At 36.0% G+C, this 20,924-nt stretch overlaps 1 protein-coding gene across 1 annotated transcript in view; it reads right to left on the bottom strand.

Moving 5' to 3' along the window:
* Nucleotides 1–20,215, bottom strand: part of pth1r (parathyroid hormone 1 receptor) — a 96,033-nt gene extending 75,818 nt beyond the window's left edge. The window contains exon 1 of the mRNA XM_067362301.1: nt 20,141–20,215. Within this exon, the coding sequence (XP_067218402.1) occupies nt 20,141–20,215 (75 nt within the window). The remainder of the gene's footprint in view (nt 1–20,140) is intronic.
* Between the last annotated feature and the right edge of the window lie 709 nt (nt 20,216–20,924).

Below are 20,924 nucleotides of genomic sequence, written 5' to 3'. Positions count from 1 at the left end.
TTGTTTTCTGTATGCAGTAACTCAGTACCTCTTTTAGGTGCTTATTGTTTGACAGACCTTGCTAAAGAAGAGCTTGAAGGTATTTCTCACAGGTAGCAATGAAAGTGTGTGTGAAGCAATGTCACACATCTTAGAAAATCCTCAACCATTGACCTCAAGCAAGTCATGCAGTGATGCATCCTAAATAAACACTGCCATTTTATTCTAGGTTGTTTTGAATAGCATTATGCACCTTATTATCTCAGTACACAAAGAAAACTCATTAGTTTTCATACAGAGGTATTTTTGCATAATTTTTATGCATATTTTTTTTGTACATTGTAGAAAATGCACATACAAATATTAATATAATGACAATGTCTAAAGTAACTGCTATTATATGTGAAAATAATTAGAGACGTAATTTTTATTTATTTTTTTAATTTAATGATAATTTCTAAATAAAATCCAGATGAAGCTAATTAAAGTTAAAAGTCACTAAAGTAAGGTCACCTGCATTTTTATAAACCTCAAAAAGTATGAATTTAATGCAGTGAATGAATCTCAGTGTCTATGTTTAAACATATTGGGCCTTTTGTAGTAACTAAATGTGTAGCTTTTCCTACAAAAAGTTGGCCAGGCCTCAAAGTAATGTTACAATCTATTTTACTTCTGTAATATGACATGTTTCTGAGTAAGAAAAAAAGTAAGATGGGATTTTATCCATCAAGAATTGATTGGATCATAAAAAAAAAGAAAAAAGAAAAAAAAAAGTGGTTGTTTCAAACATAAATGTTTGGGGGCGTTGAGAAGTAAGAGGGATCTCTTACTTTGTTAATCTTTGACTTCATGAGGAAAAGCAGATTGTGCATGTCAGTAAGAAGCCGTGTGGAGGAATGCAGGTTGTGGCACTGATAGTGCAGCATTTACTGCACATGGTCTCTGCATATATTAACAAGTAGTCACAAGGGCGCGGGGCACTGGATAAATGAACCCCAGTGTTTTGCTACATCGTCAGTGAAGCTAGCACTCACACGTGGTGACTCAACTTGCCTAAATCACAAACCTTTACTCACAGACCTGGAGAGCACGACCCTACAATACGTCTTCACTGTCTTTGTAGGTGTCGTATCACCTTGCATTACAAAACACTTCAAAATCCATTAGACAGGGGTACTTGTACCTTCCCCAGGAAATAGATGGTGTCCTACATTATACAGTACTTCCCACTTTCCTCAGGCACAAAAGCCAAGCTAGAAAGCAAGAAAGCAAGGGTAAATAACTTGAGAGGTAATCTGTGCAGTGGTGTTAAGGCAAGAGCATAGTTATTATATGGCATGGAGTTGCCATGTTTTTGCATTTGCGGAGGACAAGGCCTTTCTGCTATCTGAATATTGAATCACTTAGTATTTTTCCCGAGTGTTATTGAGATTGCTAGCTGGAAAATCTAGAGCAGTGAACTGCATACTTACAAACTCCCATAAGCCCCTGAGGTTTGCAATGAAACTAATAAAGGTCCTTTTAAGAATCCCCCACCCAAGCCCTCTGCACCCGCTTCACAGCCAACAAGACTTTGCCAAGAGTTTGGTGCCGCCTGGTGAAGAGGCAGTATAACAGATCCAGGATGCCTGGTAGTCATTCTTAAAAGAGGACATAGTATGTTTTTTTTTTCATCTTTGTCTGTCTTAAGTGTGTAATTGCTGTTTGAGCATGAAAAAGCTCTGCAAAGTCCCTTCAGTGGGAGTTATTCTCTAAATCATTGTCACTGTTTCTGAACTCCCTGAAACGCCTCTATTTTAATCTTGAGTTTTCTTCTGGCAACAAATACATCACAGTATTCCTCATTTAAATAATTCCTGCCCAAGTCATACGCAAAATAAAGGGGCAGGGCCTGGTTGAGTTAGTATTGTGTTGAAACCAAGCGGCTACCTTCCAGTCTTTCTCTTAAATCCAACACGGAAGTGACTTAAACTGCAATTCATCAACTGGCCGCTAGAGACAGCAGAAAAAAAAAAAAATGTTTACAGCCTGGTACAAAAAGTGGTTTTGGTCTATATATATATATTCGACAGCCAGCTCCGCCCACTTTGGGTTTCAAAAATGCTTTTCAGAACCCTACGGGTGACGTTACGGACACGACATCCATTGTTTTATACAGTCTATGGTTGGAACTCACGGTTATGGTAAGGAACGGGACACTTCCCAAACACAAAGTGCTTGACCAATCACAATGCACTGGTCCAGCCGACCAATCAGAGCACATTATGCTATACAGACGGAGGTTAATGACAGACTGGGAAGAGATGAGCTGCAACAATGGAGAATATGGGAAAAATAATATTATTTGAACATTCAATCATAGTAGAGCCCAAAAACAATCAATCAAGACTAAAATAATGCGTTCTCTTCAACGCAAATGAATTCTTGCTACTAGAAGGTGAGGACACGCAAAGTGAAGTAGCAGGAAAAAAAGAGTGGAGAAGCAAAAGTTCATGGCTGAGAATTTTCACATGGTAACACTACTCTGTCAACCTGGGAGTTGTGGAATGCAGAGCTGCCTGGAATTCTGGGGCCAGGACATCGATAGGCAAATGCAGAAAGAAGACAACATTCACAGTGGATTGAGTCAAAATGATTGAGTCAAAGCCATCGAAAGTATGCTATTCTGTCTGAACTATTTTTTCATCAAAGTTTTGCGTTTGGTGTGCTAATAAAATGTTAAAACGTAGTCAGATCGATATTTTGTGTACAGTATTTGAATTATGTCATCCAGTGTAATGGACTCGCTCTCTTGTTTCATACAAACGCAGCTGCTGCCATTTTGCGACTGTTTTTTTGTACACTGTTGGATTATAAGATAGCAAACAGGTATGATTTTAAAACAGTTTAATCTCAAATCAATATCTCTTATCCCTATAATTAGTTATGTGGTGAAATGCCATTTAATAAGTGGTGTGACTGTATCGTATCCCTTAATTGCCCATCTAATTTGAACTTGCCACGCTACCCTGACAGCAACATAGTGACGGGCCAGATCCGGCCCACATCTGGTCCACGTGTAATCCACATGTACCAAATGTGGGCCGGATCTGGGCCACACTATGTTGCTGTCTGGTAGCAACTGCTCTCTCCATGGAAGCTTTGCATTTAAAGAACTAATAATATATTTTGTGTCTAATTATTTACTTGTGGCAAGTAGCCGTGTAATAAGCGGAATAAACCCTGTCAGGTTTTATTCTGAGATAACAACCGGCTGGATGTACATTATCCGTTATATAAGGCACATAATCAGTGCCTTATCATTGTCATATTTTGTATGTTGTTCTTCCAGCCACAACGTCACAAGAATAGAAACTGTTTCTAAAACTGAATTCGCTGTCGCTCGTCGCATATCACCATCATGGCTGGTTTGAACAAAACCTCTGAATAACATGGAAAAAAACACCTTTTGTTGCGGTGTTGCTTTGTGTCTGTTTAGGACAGTTCATAATAAATCACCATCACACCGCTGTGTGCTGTTTATGCTTTTTATGCCTGAAGGCATAAACTATGGCGGATAAAGACAATATAAGTTTGTGAATGCATCAAGAGACTGTTTCTTTCTTCAACTCTCAGAGTTCTCAGGCTGCATAAAACTGCATTAAGGATTAGTTTTAGTTCATAGTTTGGTGTATAAATAGTTTTAGTCATCTGATAAAATGCAATTGCACTAGTTTTAGCATAAATTTAAGTGTCAGATTTAAAGCTTCACAGTTGTAATTGTCAATAAAATGTGTGGGTCAGTATATGATAACCAGCAAAGAATTCCCTAAGGTTCGTTACAGCATCTTGACATGTTTCCCTAGTATCTAAAAAGACAATCCTCTTCACACAGTACTTCTGTATACATTTCCCTTTGAAACCTGTCAGCTGCCCACATATGGCACACATCATTTCAACCAGACACATGAAAAAAAATCCTTTTAATAGCAGGTCTATGCAGACACATAGCAAAAAGTAAGCTGCCTCCTACTTTCTGAGATAATGATCCAAGTGCCTTGACTGTGTGTATTTTGTGTTTAATTCACACTTGGTTCAATTGCATGGTCTGAATTTCACCATCCACCCCTGCCCCCACAGATCCCTTTCCACATTATACTTCAGGGTAAGAACTGTGGTGTGTTTGCGTCATCAACACAAGAACCACTGGGGATACTGGTGGCTAATGATTCAGGAGCAGATATGCCAGTTAAGCTGCATTATTGAAGTATTTGTCCCATTGGACAAAAAATCCACCATGCACAGAACCTGAGCGTTGTGGATGTGATGCAAGCGATTCAAAGAATCACTAAATGATCTTGCTCTTCAATGCCAAATAATTTAGAACAAGCATTTTGAAATTATATATAGTTTGGTTCATGCATGGTTGTGCCAAACTGTTGTCAAATAAAAAAAAAGAACATAATTGTAATGTAAGTTATGAGCTGGGCTCAACAGATAAGCACAGATCTGACGTGGTAAGCACCTCAAATGAAACTCTACTAATATGAAGTTGAAGACAAATTGAGTTGTGCCCTATTATTTTGCATCGTCTTGTTAGTTTGCGTGAGATTTAGCTGGGTTGTGCGAGAGCATGAAGACTCCTTGAAAGTGTGTCTTACGCCAAATGTGTGAGAATTGGCAACCCTGTTATATACTATATGTCATCAATTGCGTTTCACCTCTGTGTATCAGGATGGATTGCGCTCATACTAACTTCAAACCGTAAATACATAAACTGTACCCTAGACCACATTTTAAAGCAGAGCCGGGTGTGGATCACTGCTGGGCACCTAAGATCAGAAAACCTCTTTCATACAATCTGACATCAAATGGTTCAAACCAATGAGTGCCTGAGAAACATTGAGCTAAGTTATCAGTCTACCAGAACTTCACCAAATAATTTATCCTAAATATTTGATGCCTAAAAGAATCATCAGTAGCCAGCAAGGAGACATCAATGTATAATGCATAAAAGAAATGCATGAGTCCCTTTACACAGAGCTCGGCCCATCATGGACTGCATCCAAAAATCTGACAGGCAGAACGCTTTTCGTTGAAATATTTGTGCTAGCTGTGTCACCTATTTAGGTTGCTGTAAAACTGGCATTGAGTTACTCACACTCCAACATTCTTTGAGTGGAAAAGGTGGGGGGAAAATCCTTGCAAAGGTCAGGGGAAGTCAAGTAAACAACATTTTCCTGAGTCAAATACTGCCATCATATTGCTTTACCACGCCAGTGAAACTGAGGCCTTAACTATTAACACGAGCGTTATGAGCTCCGAGTCATGAACTGTTGCCAAAACTTGCTGTATGTCAGACCACAGACCGGCTGCAAATTTGGAATATTTCTCTAATTGTCTCTGTCATCCAGAAAGAAAGATAGCACTTTCAATTGAGTTACATTTCTTTCCAGTTGCTTTTATCCTTAGCAAGCAGTATTTAGCTTTTGTAGAGGAATGTTGACTCCTTAGTGGGAGTAAGATATATGGCAGAGATATTGGTCCACTTGTTGTGTTCTTAGTTTTAATTTGTAGTGGATTGCTGGCAGAGAGGAGAGTAGCACCTTTCTGGACCTTGAAAGTGGTGGTTATATTGCTGTCTATGGACGAGTGATATACCTTTCGGATTTCATCCAAAATATCTTAATTTGTGTTGCAAAGACGAATGAAGGTCTTACGGGTGTGGAACTACATGAGGGTGAGTAATTAATGACAGAAGTTTTATTTTTGGGCGAACTATAGCTAACTCTTTAACATGCAGTGACCCCCATCACTGGTACTGCTTTTTTCTCCCCAACGCTTATCCTTAACTGGGAATGATACATACTTTTATTACACAAACACACAAAATGGAGCACATCTTTTCCATATCCATTCATAGAACTGTATACAGCGTGCTGTTTGTGACACAATGATGCATGGGTGAAAGTTTCATGTTTGGACTCTATAGCTGGGATTCAATCCTAAAAGCGAATCTTTTCAAATTCTCAAAAAAAACAAAACAAAAAAAAAAGAAAAAAACAACAGTAAATTAAACACCATCAGCGGAAACAGCCGATTAGTTGTGTGGGTTTAACGTTTTCTACGTCAGAATCTATTCAGCAAATTTCCATCTCGCATAACTATTTTTTGCACAAGTCAAAAAAAAAACCTTTTTTGTGAATTAAGGGATTTTTTTGTTTTGGAATTTGGCGTTTTCATCACTTGCTTCTGATGCTATGCTTCAAAATGCACATAAAAACAGGTCTGTGGTCTGACATACAGCGTTTGTTCAACTAGGTGTTAACATTGCATTGAAAATATACATAACCGGAAGAATCAATGCACTGCTTCAACAAGCACTTCTGGTAATCAATTCTGCTGTGATAAAGGTCTATTCCTGCTAAAATAATCCAGCATTGCGCCCATCTGTTCGCCCATGGGTGTGTTGGTCTGAAAATGAGGTGTGTTCAGGTGCATTGTTGGCGTGATGCTATTTTGAGGCAACTGAAAACGACTTTGCCATTGACCAACAAAATCCTGCTCAAAAGTCAATGGTGCAGTATTTTTTTTTGTCATTTAAAGGGTGCTTTCGTAATATGCGTAATAAGCTAAATAAGCGACCAGTCTTTCCGCTTGCAAATTCCGCCATGTAAATAGCGAATCCACCGACTGGCTTTTAAAGGGAATGGGAGATGAAACTCTGATTAACTTATTGCACTTTGCGCCCAAAACACACCCAAGACTCAATAAGAGACTAGGTACAACACTTTTGGACCATGCACCAGGTGCACCAACTATTTTTCTCATCGTTAAACTAGCAAAAGTGGATTCGGACACGCCCTAAGTGCACCTGTGCCATGCGCTTCAGACCATTTGCTTAGACCGTTAAAATAGGGCCCTTGGACTTCAGCTTTCAGAGGATGTGCCTACAATGGCACCATTTTGTGCCTCACAGTGTCCTGCTGAATGCAATTAGAGCCATATGTCATGTCAAACACCATTACCCTACGACTGACACACTGGTTTCTCCCATCAAGTGATCGCAAGGTTAAAAGGCATGAATTCAGTAAAAAAAAAAAAAGTCTGATTGCAATCATGACGATTTGTACCTAGTAATAGACGCACAAATGGAAGGACCAATCAGTGGGAATTCTTCCTGAAGGTCAAAGCTGTCATAGTAACTGAAAACACTGCTGATAAAGTAAAGCACACTGTCAATTCTTAGCCCTTTTTTAGTAAATCCAGCGGAAGCACATACAGAACACTGTAAGAACAGATCAGACTCCAATGTTTGTTTGGTGTGAAAAGCTGGAGAAGAAATAAGGGGTTGAAAGCCAAAGAAGATCAATTTGTTCAATGTGTGTTTGTGTAGCCGCATTGATTCATGGTGCACTACTGGATATTCAGTCCACTGAAACTGGACAGTTTTTAGGCCATATGTCTGGAAAAGATAGCATGGGTAAAACAAACAAAATCTTTTCTTTGAAAAACTGTTCTGCATACTGTATAAGATGCTTATGAATAAGAAGACATCAGGAGAAACGAATACAAAGTGCAATGTTTTCTATTGCAGTAAAAATATTTTGCAGCTACATTAAGTTGACCAGTGGCTTCAAACACAATGTAATTTATTTGCAAATTGTGCCATGCATGAATCTCAGCAAAACAATAAATTGTATATTTATGAGGAATGGTAAGAAATAACACTCAATATTTTAAACAGCCTATTGCATTGATACACTCAGTGAAATGGAGAATTCATTGGAATGCTTTTTGTCACAATAACTACATCGCCTCTTAATAATCTTTTCAATCTGTTGGAGGTTCAAAATAACACTACAACGTGACATAGACTCTTCATTTGCAAAAGGAGCAAATGCAAATATTCAGCAAATGTTCAAATTAGTTGACAGCAGGTGTCCAAGAATTTGCTAAAGTTTTAAATTGTTCCTTTTATTTATTTCAAAAATTCTCTTCTGAAGAAGAAAGTACAATTTAATTAATCGCCTGTTCAAAGGACTTCTAAAAACTTGATTAAAAAGAGAGACCTACTTTGAATAACAGCAATAAACTCTCCTATGTTTGCATAACGTGCTCAAGTTTTACAAGCAAAAAGGACAGGACAGATTACAGTTGTGCAGTGAAGCCAGTATCTGTATCTGCTGCAATGGCAAAATCATCTGTCTGTGAACCCTAATCTGTCTAACTAAATGAAAAGTCCATTTTAAATGTAATTCTGTTCTTTAATGTTTAACATACAGCAAATATGCCTTGCATAATTCATACTTTATTATTATTATAAAACGTTTTTTATTAAAACAATAATACTAAAATGGTAAATAAATTATTTCCTTAATCAACAACATAGGTGTCATTTGCATGTGGGACGGGTGGGACATGAACGTCTGTTCGTTTGGAGCATTTACACGTGTTAAAATGTTATTTTGCATTTTATTATTTGCATATTCTTACCAAATGATCAATATTTCATAATCTATAGGTTTGCAGCGCTGTTGATTTAATGTGTTAACTTAATTAATTAGTTATGGGAAAAATAACACCTTAAAATTATTAATGTATTTAACGCACCCGCCCATCCCCAGACCTTTTTGTCCCGAATAGCACAAGTGCAAATGTGATATTGATTTTATACAACAGTTCAATGAATAAGAAGTTAATATTGTGTTATATTTTAGAAACAATATTGCCTATGAAAATATTACCTATAAAGCCAAGCACACATGCGGTGCTTCGTTTCTGAATGAATCCTTGTTTTGAGTGAATCAATCGGGTGAACCAATGATTCAGTGGCCCATTCATAAAGAGAGCCATTTACTTCATTCCTGAATGAATCAGCCGTTTGAAGGAATCAAATGAATGAATCACTCAATGACTTACTCATTTAGACATTTACAGCCACCAACTGGCAGTTTTAGTTTCTTATGTACAGTATCATTTAATTAAAAAATATATATATTTCCATATTAATAAAACATTAAAGGTATAGTTCACCCAAAAATGAAAATTCTGCCATCATTTAATTTTATGTGTAAATTATATGTTGAATCAAATAAAATATTTTTTTTTCTAAAGCCACTTTTTGTAATGTTCATTTGATGCTTTTCTCATTTAACACAATAATGACTTTAAATTATCTTTTGGGTGTAAATTCTTCAGCCAAATTTGATGTGCGATTAATTTGCAATTAATTAGATTAATTACTCACCACATCATGTAAAATTTTAATAGCTTGACAGCCCTAGTTTGTATATTTACATGTATGTACTACATTAACCGAAATATTTATATTTAGGATTTGTCATAAATCGAACACTATTAGTGGAATTGCAGTATTACTTAATATCGTGATACTTTAGCTCATATACTGTGAGTTATCATTCCTCTTTGTGTCCAGCACTGTTTGTAATTATTGCCTTTTTTCCTGTGTGTCAAAAGTAGCCACATATTTTACCTATAATGAGCTTTACCATATCGATATCTTGAGAAACAGATTCACACATTAGTGACTCATGAATTCTGTTGCACGTGTCTTCCTCCTAAAGTACCCGCGTCTTCAATAATCAAATATAACAGCAGCTAGATCTCCCAAATGACCTCCTGTAGTGAGTCCCAACACCCAGGCTTTGCACTCAACCAAAATGACAATAACAGAGGGTTGTGTTGCAGTTTGTGGTCACAGTATTTGTCTCCAGTGACAAGAGAACATAATGTTAGTCTGTGGACAAATATGCTTGCAGCTGAGTAGTGAAGTAACAACTTAGTCATGCGGTGGGCATTAGTTGCATGCCATGTCTCCTGAGAAGTTGCATTTCCTTTTTAATAAATGCAGGAACATAGTGAGTCACTTAGTCTAGACAACATTTTCTATAACAAGGCATGCTGGGTGACCCACAGAGATGGGTCTCTTTTTTTAGTTTGTATCTGAGTGGCTCACCTTAGCTCAAAGTACCCACAACCAGATCTTTGCCCTTTTAAAACAGGCTGCGTAAACAGTCAAAGAGGGGCTGCTCCATGTTTTTGTACTCCACACAATCAAGCAATATGGGAATTGAACCGCGGAAAGTCCTACAAATGCCTCACAAAATCCTTGATTTCTGGCCATTTGATCACTGTTACTGTAGAAATTTGTCAGCCGGTCGATATTTTGTGTTATCGTCTCTATTATGCTTATGATGTTTCAGTGCTGGTCATGGGGTCATGGAAGTTAATTTGCATGTGTTTTTAAGCCTTGCCAGTTTTACCTATCGTTTTACCTATATTTTAAACTGTTTGAGCGAAATGAGACACAAAAGAGAACTCATTTTGGTATTCACGCTGTCTGAAGGACGGTTTCTGTGCAACCGCACACAAAAAGCCATACTATTTCACATAAACACAGTCGGGTATATCTTGAATGAATGTTTAAAGCTAGGAGACAATCAAAGTAATGTTTTCAACAACTTTTACACAGTTTAGTGTTAATTTTGTCAGCTATTTTTTAATTTAGTCTTAGTCCTGTGTCAAATGTCACTTTTAGTTTTTATCATATTTAGTCAACCATGTTGTGTTTTTGTTTAGTTTTTGTCAACTTACACATTTCCGTCATACTGACAAATAAAATGACAAATATATATATATATATATATATATATATATATATATTATTTTTATGCTAAATTTTAATTGTCATTTGGGAAATTTATTTTTACATTTCATCAGAAGTTGCTCTTTCACCAATAAACATAAATCAACAGAATATCGATTCATATGCTCCAAACACTTTAGATATACACTCGCCCTATCTACATTATGAAAACTGGTCAAACAAAAACCTACTCTCAAATATTATAGGAGAGAAATTTATAATAGCAATTCCAATTCCAAGTTGCATTAATGTCTCTATTAAAGCAATAGAGAGTTTTTTTTGGTTTGACGCGCCGTGTTAAAAAACTGGCTGACCAATGAGATTAGTGCTTTTGTTCACATGCCTGGAGCTGCTGAAGATAGAGTAAAACACGACTTGGTGGCGCTCAAGCACAAAACAGTCTTGCCGAGCACACATTGATACCTAAGATGAAGATGACGAAGAGGAAGTAAGTAGACAAAGAGAGGAAGCAACGAGGCAAGATGAATGTAGAGCTGCTGGTCTCATTGGTGTCTGAACGCAAAGAAATTTAGCAACTACAAAAATCTGGATAAGAGGGAGTTGTTATGGAGAGGAATTGCAGATCAAATAGGATTCAACAGTAAGTTTCATTTCACTTAATTTTCTTTCATGTACATAGGCTTGTAACTTTTTTTCTGTTTTTCAATAAGCGCCATCTACTGTCAGGGAGTGAATTTGCACATTCACTCTGCGCATTGCCAGTGAAAATCGCTTGGGTATGAACACGAAAAACGTCTCGAGAAACGCTGGCAGGGGAAAAACTTTGTTGACGAACATTTTTCGTCATAGATTTCGAAATTAAATGAAAATTAACACTAAGACAGTTTTATGATCATTTTTATTTTGTTTTATTTAAATATACACATTATTAGCATAGGAATAACATTTTATTCCACAAATGTCAAAACATTATTTCATTCATATACAAATATGGCTAAAATGCATGGTGCCAGTTTCATGGTACTGTAAGTGAAATGCTAACGCTACAGTTTTTTAACTTAGCTACATAACGTAGGCTTGGGCGGAAGACACAACATGCTTTTTGTCATTTATTTTTCTTTTGGCACTTTAATATAAGCCTGAGGTTTTGCAGTTGCTAGTGCCAATACCACCCTGCTGCAAAATCCAGCATAACCAGCATAAATTTCATGTTGGTCCAGGCTGGTTTGTGCTGGTTAAGAGCTGCTGGTGACCAGCAATGCTGGATTTTTCCACAGGGCAGGCAGCCAAAGTGTTAAATTAGCAGTGTTAAAGGTGTTAAAGGTACACACCACCCCATAATGAAAAGTCTCTCATCATCATTTATTCATCCTATGCCAACCCAGATGTATATAACTTTCTTTTCTCTGTGGAATACAAACAGATATTTTTAGAAAAAATAGTCTCTCTGGATCTCTGTGAGACCTTATAATGCAAGTGTATGGGTCCCTTAAATTTGTCACTTTAAAAAACACACAAAGTGAACACAATAACTCCAGTTGATGAATAAATGTCTTCTGGAGCAAAACATTTGGTGTAGGTATAAAAGGTACTAAAATTTGTAACTTTTTATCAGGTTATAAACCACAGCTTCAGGCCAAGTGTGATACACAGGTTCATAAGTTCACAATTGAAGCAAGTGTGGGTATGTTGGAGTAACGTTTCTAACGGTATTACTACTCTTACTGATGCTGCTTATTGATCCGGTACTTTAACAGTACTCTTATTGGTTCATGGAAATCAAACAAAGATACAAATGAAATAAACAGCTTTAATTTAAGAAATGTCTACTAACATTACAGTTTAGGTAAGTAATATGGCCTACAAAAGAAATCTAATAAAGTAAAAGTAATCAAATGTAAAATAACACTGCACAGTTTTCACTTAATGCATTGATAGATTAATGCTTATTAAAGCTCAAGTTATTCATTCAAGAGCTGTGAGTAATTCATTTTCTCTCTGTGAGTAATTCATTTTCTCACTGTCTTTTTTTGTTTGATTCACATTAATGGCACAATTGTCAGCAGACTTAAGCTCTCAAAGACATAAACTCTGTTTAAGTGAATACGCTCCAATCTGGTCATTTTGACATATTTTTGTGTGTATTTGACTGTTTAGATGCACAAATGAAGATTAAGGTATAATCTGCTTGTCTAGTTGTGGTCCATTTCAGAGCACACATGCAGAAAGCCACCTTGAAGTTGGAAACAGCATCTCTTGCATGGATTAGTTTGCTTTTAATAGCTCTTTTTATATTTTCAAACATGTCCCACAATTTAGCAACAGTAGAGACTGCATTTTACAACAGTCACAGATTGTGCTGATTCTGACATTTGGGCTTTTAGGGAGGAGTGAAAGCTCCTTTCGGCATGCACATTACTCTGACCTGCAGCTAACCCTGTCTCACTTGAAGTGTGACATAAATGAGTTCTGAAGCACAGAAGACCCTTCGCAGCTCATATGAACTCAACTGTTACTTTTCTGGCACCTTTACATCATTGTCAGGTGGTTTATAATTCCCTCAACAGATATTTGTGTGACCTAAGTGTGATCCTACTTAACTTTGGTGCAGCTTTGGAAAATGGTAAGCAATAACTTGTGGGATTATATTTATCTTTATAGTTATCATTCTTAGTGTGAATGGGCTTTAAATCAGTGATTCAGTCAGTATTGTCATAGGCTGATCTAATTGTAAATAACTATAAGTTATAATGTAATTGAATGGACAATTGTGAAGAAAAAAATGTGGATGGTTAAACAACATCAATGTTGATTCGCTTTACAAAATCAGTACATAATTCTATGATAATTTAACATTGCTGCAAGAATTAGAAGAGATAAGATGGCTCCTGCACAGAGTATTGTTTATCGGGCATTGACAAAGGTCACATGTGACTGTTTTTTCATTGATGTAGTGGTTTTATCTCACAATTTTTGGCTTTCCTTCTTTGTTAGAATGTTAGAGAGCCTTTTGGATCTTTATCGTTTCTTCCGTGGAACACATAGGAAGATATTTTGAAGAATGTTGTTAATCAAACAGTTCCAGTTCCAATTGACTTCTATAGTATGGACAAGAAAAATACAATGGAAGCCAGTGGGAACACATTATCAACATTCTTCAAAATATCTGCTTTTGTGTTCAGCACATGAAAAATATGCCTACAGGTTAGGAACGACATGGGTGGGATGACAAAATTTACATTTTAGGGGGGAATATCCCTTAAATTCACCCGCATTGAAAGATAAGAAGGTGAAACAACCTTGCAGTATCAACACTAATATAAATAAATTCCTCATCGCCCAAAAGTTAAACAGTCTTAAACCAGCAGCACCATCAACTATTGATGATTGTTTCTTAAATCGTCTATAGTCATTATGATTGTCAATTACTTGGTCTTAATACAGTTACAATTAAGTGTTCCAAACAAAATGATGCATGCTTATTTTATCATCTCTTTCTGTAGTTTAGATTAAAGTAAAATGTGATCTCCGGTTTGGAGGACCAGGAGATTTATAGATTTCTCAGGACTTCCTGTTAATGTACTGGTTGATGTATTAAATAGAGATGCACTGGTCAACCACTCATAAACTGGACCCGGACGTTTTTGTGCACCATTTAATTTTGGCTGATCTCTATTCCGGACTTGCACACAAACTGCAGTGCAATCATTTCCCAAAATGTAATTTGTGTGGAAATAATAAAAAGTCTGTAAACAGGACGCTGAATGCGGACACAAAGATGAGAGGAGGGAAAATACTGTACCAGACACAGCAAGCTCACTGTTCATGATGCTCAAAATATTGGAAGAAAAATATAAATATTGATTTGGGGTTTGGGGTTTATATGAATGTATCTATGAAGGGAACTGACTGTCTTCTTTTTCTCTGACCTCTTACACTCTAAAAAAAATCTTGGGTTTTTTTTTCTACCCAAGTCCTGGGTTGAGCCTTTTTAAGGGTTATTTTTCCAGTGTTTGGGTAGTTTTTGTGTTGGGTCAGATGTAATAACCCAGAGGCTGAGTTATTTTTTGCAGGGTTTTTGCGCCCTCTTCAGGAGTGAAATTCGTCAAATTGGTGCATGTCTTCAGTAAATTTTATTTTATCTAAAAATTCATTATTGTTCTGTATATCATTTAATTTTATGCAAAGCAACAGGGGTGCGATGCGAGTCACCTAAACGAGTGTCACATCAGTCTTTTCGTGTGATGCCATGGATAAAAAATTATGATTTTATTCAAAAAGATACAGAATATAAATACTTAGGATGTTAAAATATGTTCTCAGAATTGTACACTGATTATTTTTGGACAGGTTATGGAGTCAGTCACAGCATTTTTCGGCTAAGAGTGAAACGCAGGCGGCAGTCTGAAGTTATTAGTTCACCCGCTGAACGCAAGCGATCTCCAGCATGAAATCCAGCGCTGTTACGATGGGAACAGGACAACAAGACTGGTCGATTACACTTAAATTACTTCTAAATGTTTCATTTTTACTTCTAATATTTGTTAAACAAGCTTAAATATAGGCAATATGTATTAAAAACTATATAACATTTCTGCTGTTCCATAAGCGCCACCTACTGTTGGAGAGTGAATCTGCATTTTCATTCAGTCTGCTGTTTTTGTTTTGTGCAGGTATGTTTTATAATTCACAAATCTAAAATCAGACCATTCTGCTTTCATTTTAAATCTTGAAATTATACAATCTAATTTAAATCAAATATAACTGCTCATTCTACACGTGTGTAACATCTTTGTTTGGGTCATGATTAAATGTAGCAGTTGCCTGTTATTTTAAATGGCTACAAATATGTTTATATATGTTATAGAGCCAATAAACTACAAATAAATTTGCTTAAAGAAAAAAATCAGCAACTGTATTGGAATCAGGCAATCTGCTTGTAAAAAAAAAAAAAGAAAAAGAAAAAAAGAAAGGGAATTAAAAATCTCAATCTGTGCATCCTAGTATTGAAGACATTCACTTCACAGAGGAGTTCAGACTTGAGTATTTGGGATGGTGGTTTCAATGAATTCATTCATTTTAGTTTAACAAATGAGATCCAAGACAAGAGCACTTTGAGAGTGACTCTATTTCCAAAAGTGAGCCTAGGCAAAGGCTATAGATATCGAAAGACGGTTCACTCCTATTAGCTATGAATGGGAGAAACTGTAATGCACAAAATGGTGGAATAGGTCCCACCTTCTAAGTAAAAGAGCCAATCACTGATTGATAAAGTCATTGCGTCATTGCATCACTGCAGCAGAAGCTCTGGTTCCCATAGAAACCTGAGACTCACACTTAGGATTGCACATGCGCATTTGCTTGTCTAGCCTAAAAAAACATGCTTTTTAATGCTATTTGAGTATAAGAAACAACATTTATGGGGCAGTTCATGTCAGATTTTGTTCCTGATTTGAAATATGTTATTTAATGGTGAGTTTGCCTAGCAGTTTTCAGATTTAAGGATTCCCTCATTCAAATAGATAGAACTTGGTCTTGGATGCCCCAAAGAGCTGCTCGGAGGCATTGCAAATATGTCTGCCGAGGAAACAGACTTTACTTGAAAGGTACTTTGGCCCAGCGCTTAATCTGGAAGCTGATTCTTGTTACAATCCTTTTGTATTTTTTTGATCAGCTGATAAAATAGAGTAGATAAAAGCTGTTTTAGATGAGACCAATTTTATTCTGTTAACAGAGCTCTGTTAGCTTTTATTGTGACACAGCAGTAGAACTGTTTAAGGTTCAATATGTTTGTCTTTTGTACAACTGTTTTTTAGTCAAAGTGCATGTTAGTTTTATGAAATGATTTGTTTGTTTTTTTGGTGTGTGACTGCAAATGTGTGAAGGTATGTTAATATATTCAATAATGTAAAAGAGAAGCATGCAAGCCAATTATAAAATCAGCAAAATATTGTATTAGTGTAATAGACAAAAGAAAAATACATCTGAGCTATGCAATTTTGGTATATTTTACTCAAGGGAAACTATTAAGCCAGTGTAATGTTGGGTCCACAGAAAATCACACTGCTTCTGGTGGACCATAAATATTAATAATAAAAAAAATAAAAATAAAAAAAAGCCATAGCATACAGAATATAATAAAGACTTGGTCTACTAAGCAACCATTTAGAACACCCATAACACCTTAGCAACAACAAAGAAACACCCCAGCAACCACCCAAAAAACAAGCACAACTCTTAAGGCACTTTGTAAATAAGCTCTATTTATCACAAACAGCATCTAAAGCAATTAGGAGCTATTCCAACGTAGTTCAATTGGCACTTTATTTGTTTTTCTAACAGACTTCAGCTGTGGGCTCCTTAAATGGCAAATCTAATGCTCGACCATATTCTGTGTTTCCTTTGAAGATAAAAACCTGCCATTTTAGAAGATGTGTTTGGAAAAATCAGAGACACAATCCATATGAATGTATACACAACCTGTGTTCACTGTCAAAGCATCAAAGACTGAAGCATGGTCAAGTGCCTTCAGAGTCACTGTTAAGACATTGCTTTCAATGAGAAACCTTTGGTATCAATGGGAAATGTATCATTATGAAATTATACTAAGGTTTAATTTTAGAGTTTTAAAATATGTTGGACATAATTTCAATTTAAACAGCCACAATAATTGTATATACATTAAACTATTGAGTGCATAAAATAAAAAAACATCAACACAGTCACAATTTATTAAAAAATTACATATATTTAAAGTCTTCTGAGGCCCAATGATTGCTTTACGTTAGGAACAGATCTAAAACGGATACACATTTAAAAATTGCCACATGGAGAATCGTTACATCAGCTTTGATTGTGAAATGCCATTGGCTCTCATGTGTTTCATGACCGAATGCATCATGCTAAGGTTCAGATTTATCTTTTGAATGAGATGTGACTGCGTTAATGGAGTGGGATCATTTTCAGACTTTAAAACCTCTGTTTTTTACATAAAAATATTGCATGCCTTCAAAAGACTTGGAATGCAACATGACCCATTTGTGACACTTTTGTACTGTTTTTTGGTCACTTTTTGCAATAAATTTCCATGACTGTATTGTTACGTGCTTTATAGTGTTGAGAAGTGGTTGGGTTTAGGGTAGGCATTGCCAGCCCATCCTACAGGCTCTACAGACGATCGTCACATGATACACATAATGGTTTTAGTACAGATACTGCTGAATAAACATTCTTTCTTCTCCACTGACAAAATGCAATCAACACACCGGCAACACAGTACACTAACACACAGTCAACATTAAAACCACAGTGAAGGAGACAGCCTAAAGCAATACTAAGTACAGTATAAGATTTCAATCACCAAATGACAAATACCTGAAAAACAACTTCAATCTCCAAGCCACTATAAATAGGCCACATCAACACAGATGAAGCAAACAGTGAAAAAAATGTATTGGTAATCTGCATAATTTTTTCATGTCACGTAGCATCGCTAGTATACAGAGTACCGCATTATTATCCACAGATTTCAAACTTTCCTCAAATGTGCTCAAATTGTCGGAAATGCACAAAATAGGTCACAGAAAGCATCTCAAAAAGCCGCAAAGTAATAATTTCTTGTTTTGGATGGCAGAAACAGTGGTTCTTTTGGCAAAGTCTTGTCCCGTTTTCTCAAGAATAATCTGGGCAATGAATTCAAAGACTGTCAACATAAAGACGCAAAAAAAATCAGAGCGAAAATGTGAGCAATTAATCTGTACATTAACTAACCTGTCTAAAGAGCTGCTCTCTAGAGGCATATATATAGTCTTTATAGTCATTTGTTTATAAACACACACATACACACACACATATTATATATATATATATATATATATATATATATATATATATATATATATATATATATATATATATATATATATATATATATTAGTATAATATGAACTATTGTACTGTTGTTTACATAAAATTTCAATATCAAATTTCAAATTTAAGCATCAAATCTATAATAAAATTATTATACATGTAGTCACTATGAACTCATGTTAATTTCTACATAATTTATTTGTACTTTCAATAATTTACTTGTCACACCACTATTTAGGTGAATTAGGTGATTAAAAATAATGAAAGTCTTAGTTAATGGTGACCAGTCATAAACATACACAGAGCCACATTCACACTGATTTGTTGAAGAATAGACATGGACATGTCAACAACTTACAGTGTGCTTATTTTTATTCCAGCGCAGTTGTCATGTTTAGTTTTAATATTATGTGAATATTGGTGGAGCCCATTTTCAAAGTATATATGTGACCCTGGACCACAAAACCAGTCATAAGTCACACGGGTATATTTAGCAATAGCCAACAATTCATTTTATGGGTCAAAATTATTAAATTTTATTTTATGCCAAAAAATCATTAGGATATTAAGTAAAGATCATGTTCCATGAAGATATGTTGTAAACTTCCTACTGTAAATATATCAAAATATATTTGTATGCATTGCTAAGGACTTCAACTTTAAAGGTAATTTTCTCAATATTTAGATTTTTTTGCAGCCTCAGATTCTAGATTTTCAAATAGTTGTATCTCGTCCAAATATTGCGCTATCCTCACAAACCATACATTAATGGATAGCTTATTTATTCGGCTCTCAGATGATGCATACATGATACATCTCAATTTCAAAAAATTGACCTTTATGGTTTTGTGGTCCAGGGACACATACAAAAATCATTTTATAAATGGATGCAAATAATTAAATGCATCATCATCATCTGTCACACAAGGCGAGCGATTGCCATGCGTGGCACTTGAACATGCTTCAGTTTTAGATGGCTTAGGGAGTGATAATAGATTGTTATACATGAAATATACAGTGTTGACTTGTTGACATACTGATCTTGCTTATAGTGAGAAACAAAGCACAATCTCATGCTGTGACAAACTGCAGCTTTCACCAGAGTGGCTTTAATTATATAGTGGATATCTGACTGTGTGAAGTTTGTAAAGAGCAGCATCCTTTACCCGCCACATCACTGAGTGAACATCCCTATCATCCAATCAATAGTTTTTGTTTTTAATAAGGGAACTCTACTAAGGTTTTGCCAATGTAAAGGCAAAATACATTTATATAGTGTGGACTGTCTTTAGCTTGAGGTTTTAGCATGAACAAAAAAGGATATATACAGCATCTTCAGTCTACGTGATACACCTAGTGGAAAATATAAGGCTGCGAACATCGATTCTTTGGACAAGAGGCTATTAGAAGATAATCTTGGTTAAAAGAAGGGGCTGGCACAGCCTAGGGCTAGTGGTATCCCGAAATGCAACTCAATCTTTAAATAATTACCACTGTGTCCTTGATTCTTGACAGTCTTGCAGTTAATAAGTGTTACGGTGCATGTATAAGAAAGTGAGTCAGACACACCAGAAAGCGCTTTAAAAGAAAGAAAGAAAGAAAGAAAGAAAGAAAGAAAGAAAGAAAGAAAGAAAGAAAGAAAGAAAGAAAGAAAGAAAGAAAGAAAGAAAGAAAGAAACTTACCAGACCATAGACGAAACTCAGCAAGGTGCCGCAAAAGAGAAAACCTAAAGTGTGTACGATCAGCGTGGCTCCCATCCCGACTCAAGTTCACGTAAATTGATGTCAGCTTAAATGGGATTTCTCTGATGTTTACGTCTGTTTAAACGCCGTCAAAGAGCCAGTCATTTCGCCTCCATCTGCTCCCCTCCCATTACATCGTTTGCTTGTAAAATTATGAATATTTTCTCACGGCTTTTCCTTGTGACAGATCTGCAGGCTCGATTCAAACTGTTCCCACTCTCTCTCTCCCGCTCGCGTTTTATTTCTCTGCATCTGTCTGCCTTTTTTTCTGAAATTACATCCACATGTCAGAACTATTTATGTCCTTCTCCTTCTGCGGTAGGAAGTTCAAATGATTCTTTGTGGAGTAGAAACCGACACTTTATTTTTAGGTCTTTTAAATTTCCCTTCAGCCCTGCTGTAAAAAAAGCGACATAATAAAGCGGTGTCCCTCAGGCTTCTCTCGGGACATCAAAAAATAACGGTTAAACTATCGACTGAACTGTTTTAACGGACACTAATGGTAAGTCTGACAGAAATGCCCACTAAAGCAACAATAAATACAATATTCTGGCGTTTTTATCAGTAAAACATCGTTTGCAAGTTAAACTGACAGACTTCAAGCGCAAATGTTGTCTTTAATGAAATACGTGACGCTTAAAGTTAGCTTTATGTAAACTAACGCTAATTATGAAAAACACGCGGCTAGTTTCAAAATGAACTGAAAGTTTCACATCTATTTCAA

Source organism: Chanodichthys erythropterus, chromosome 16 (assembly GCF_024489055.1).
Source record: "Chanodichthys erythropterus isolate Z2021 chromosome 16, ASM2448905v1, whole genome shotgun sequence".
Classification (NCBI taxonomy): Eukaryota; Metazoa; Chordata; class Actinopteri; order Cypriniformes; family Xenocyprididae; genus Chanodichthys; species Chanodichthys erythropterus.
The sequence above is the reverse complement of the archived record's forward strand: the minus strand, read 5'-3'. Positions and strand labels throughout refer to the sequence as shown.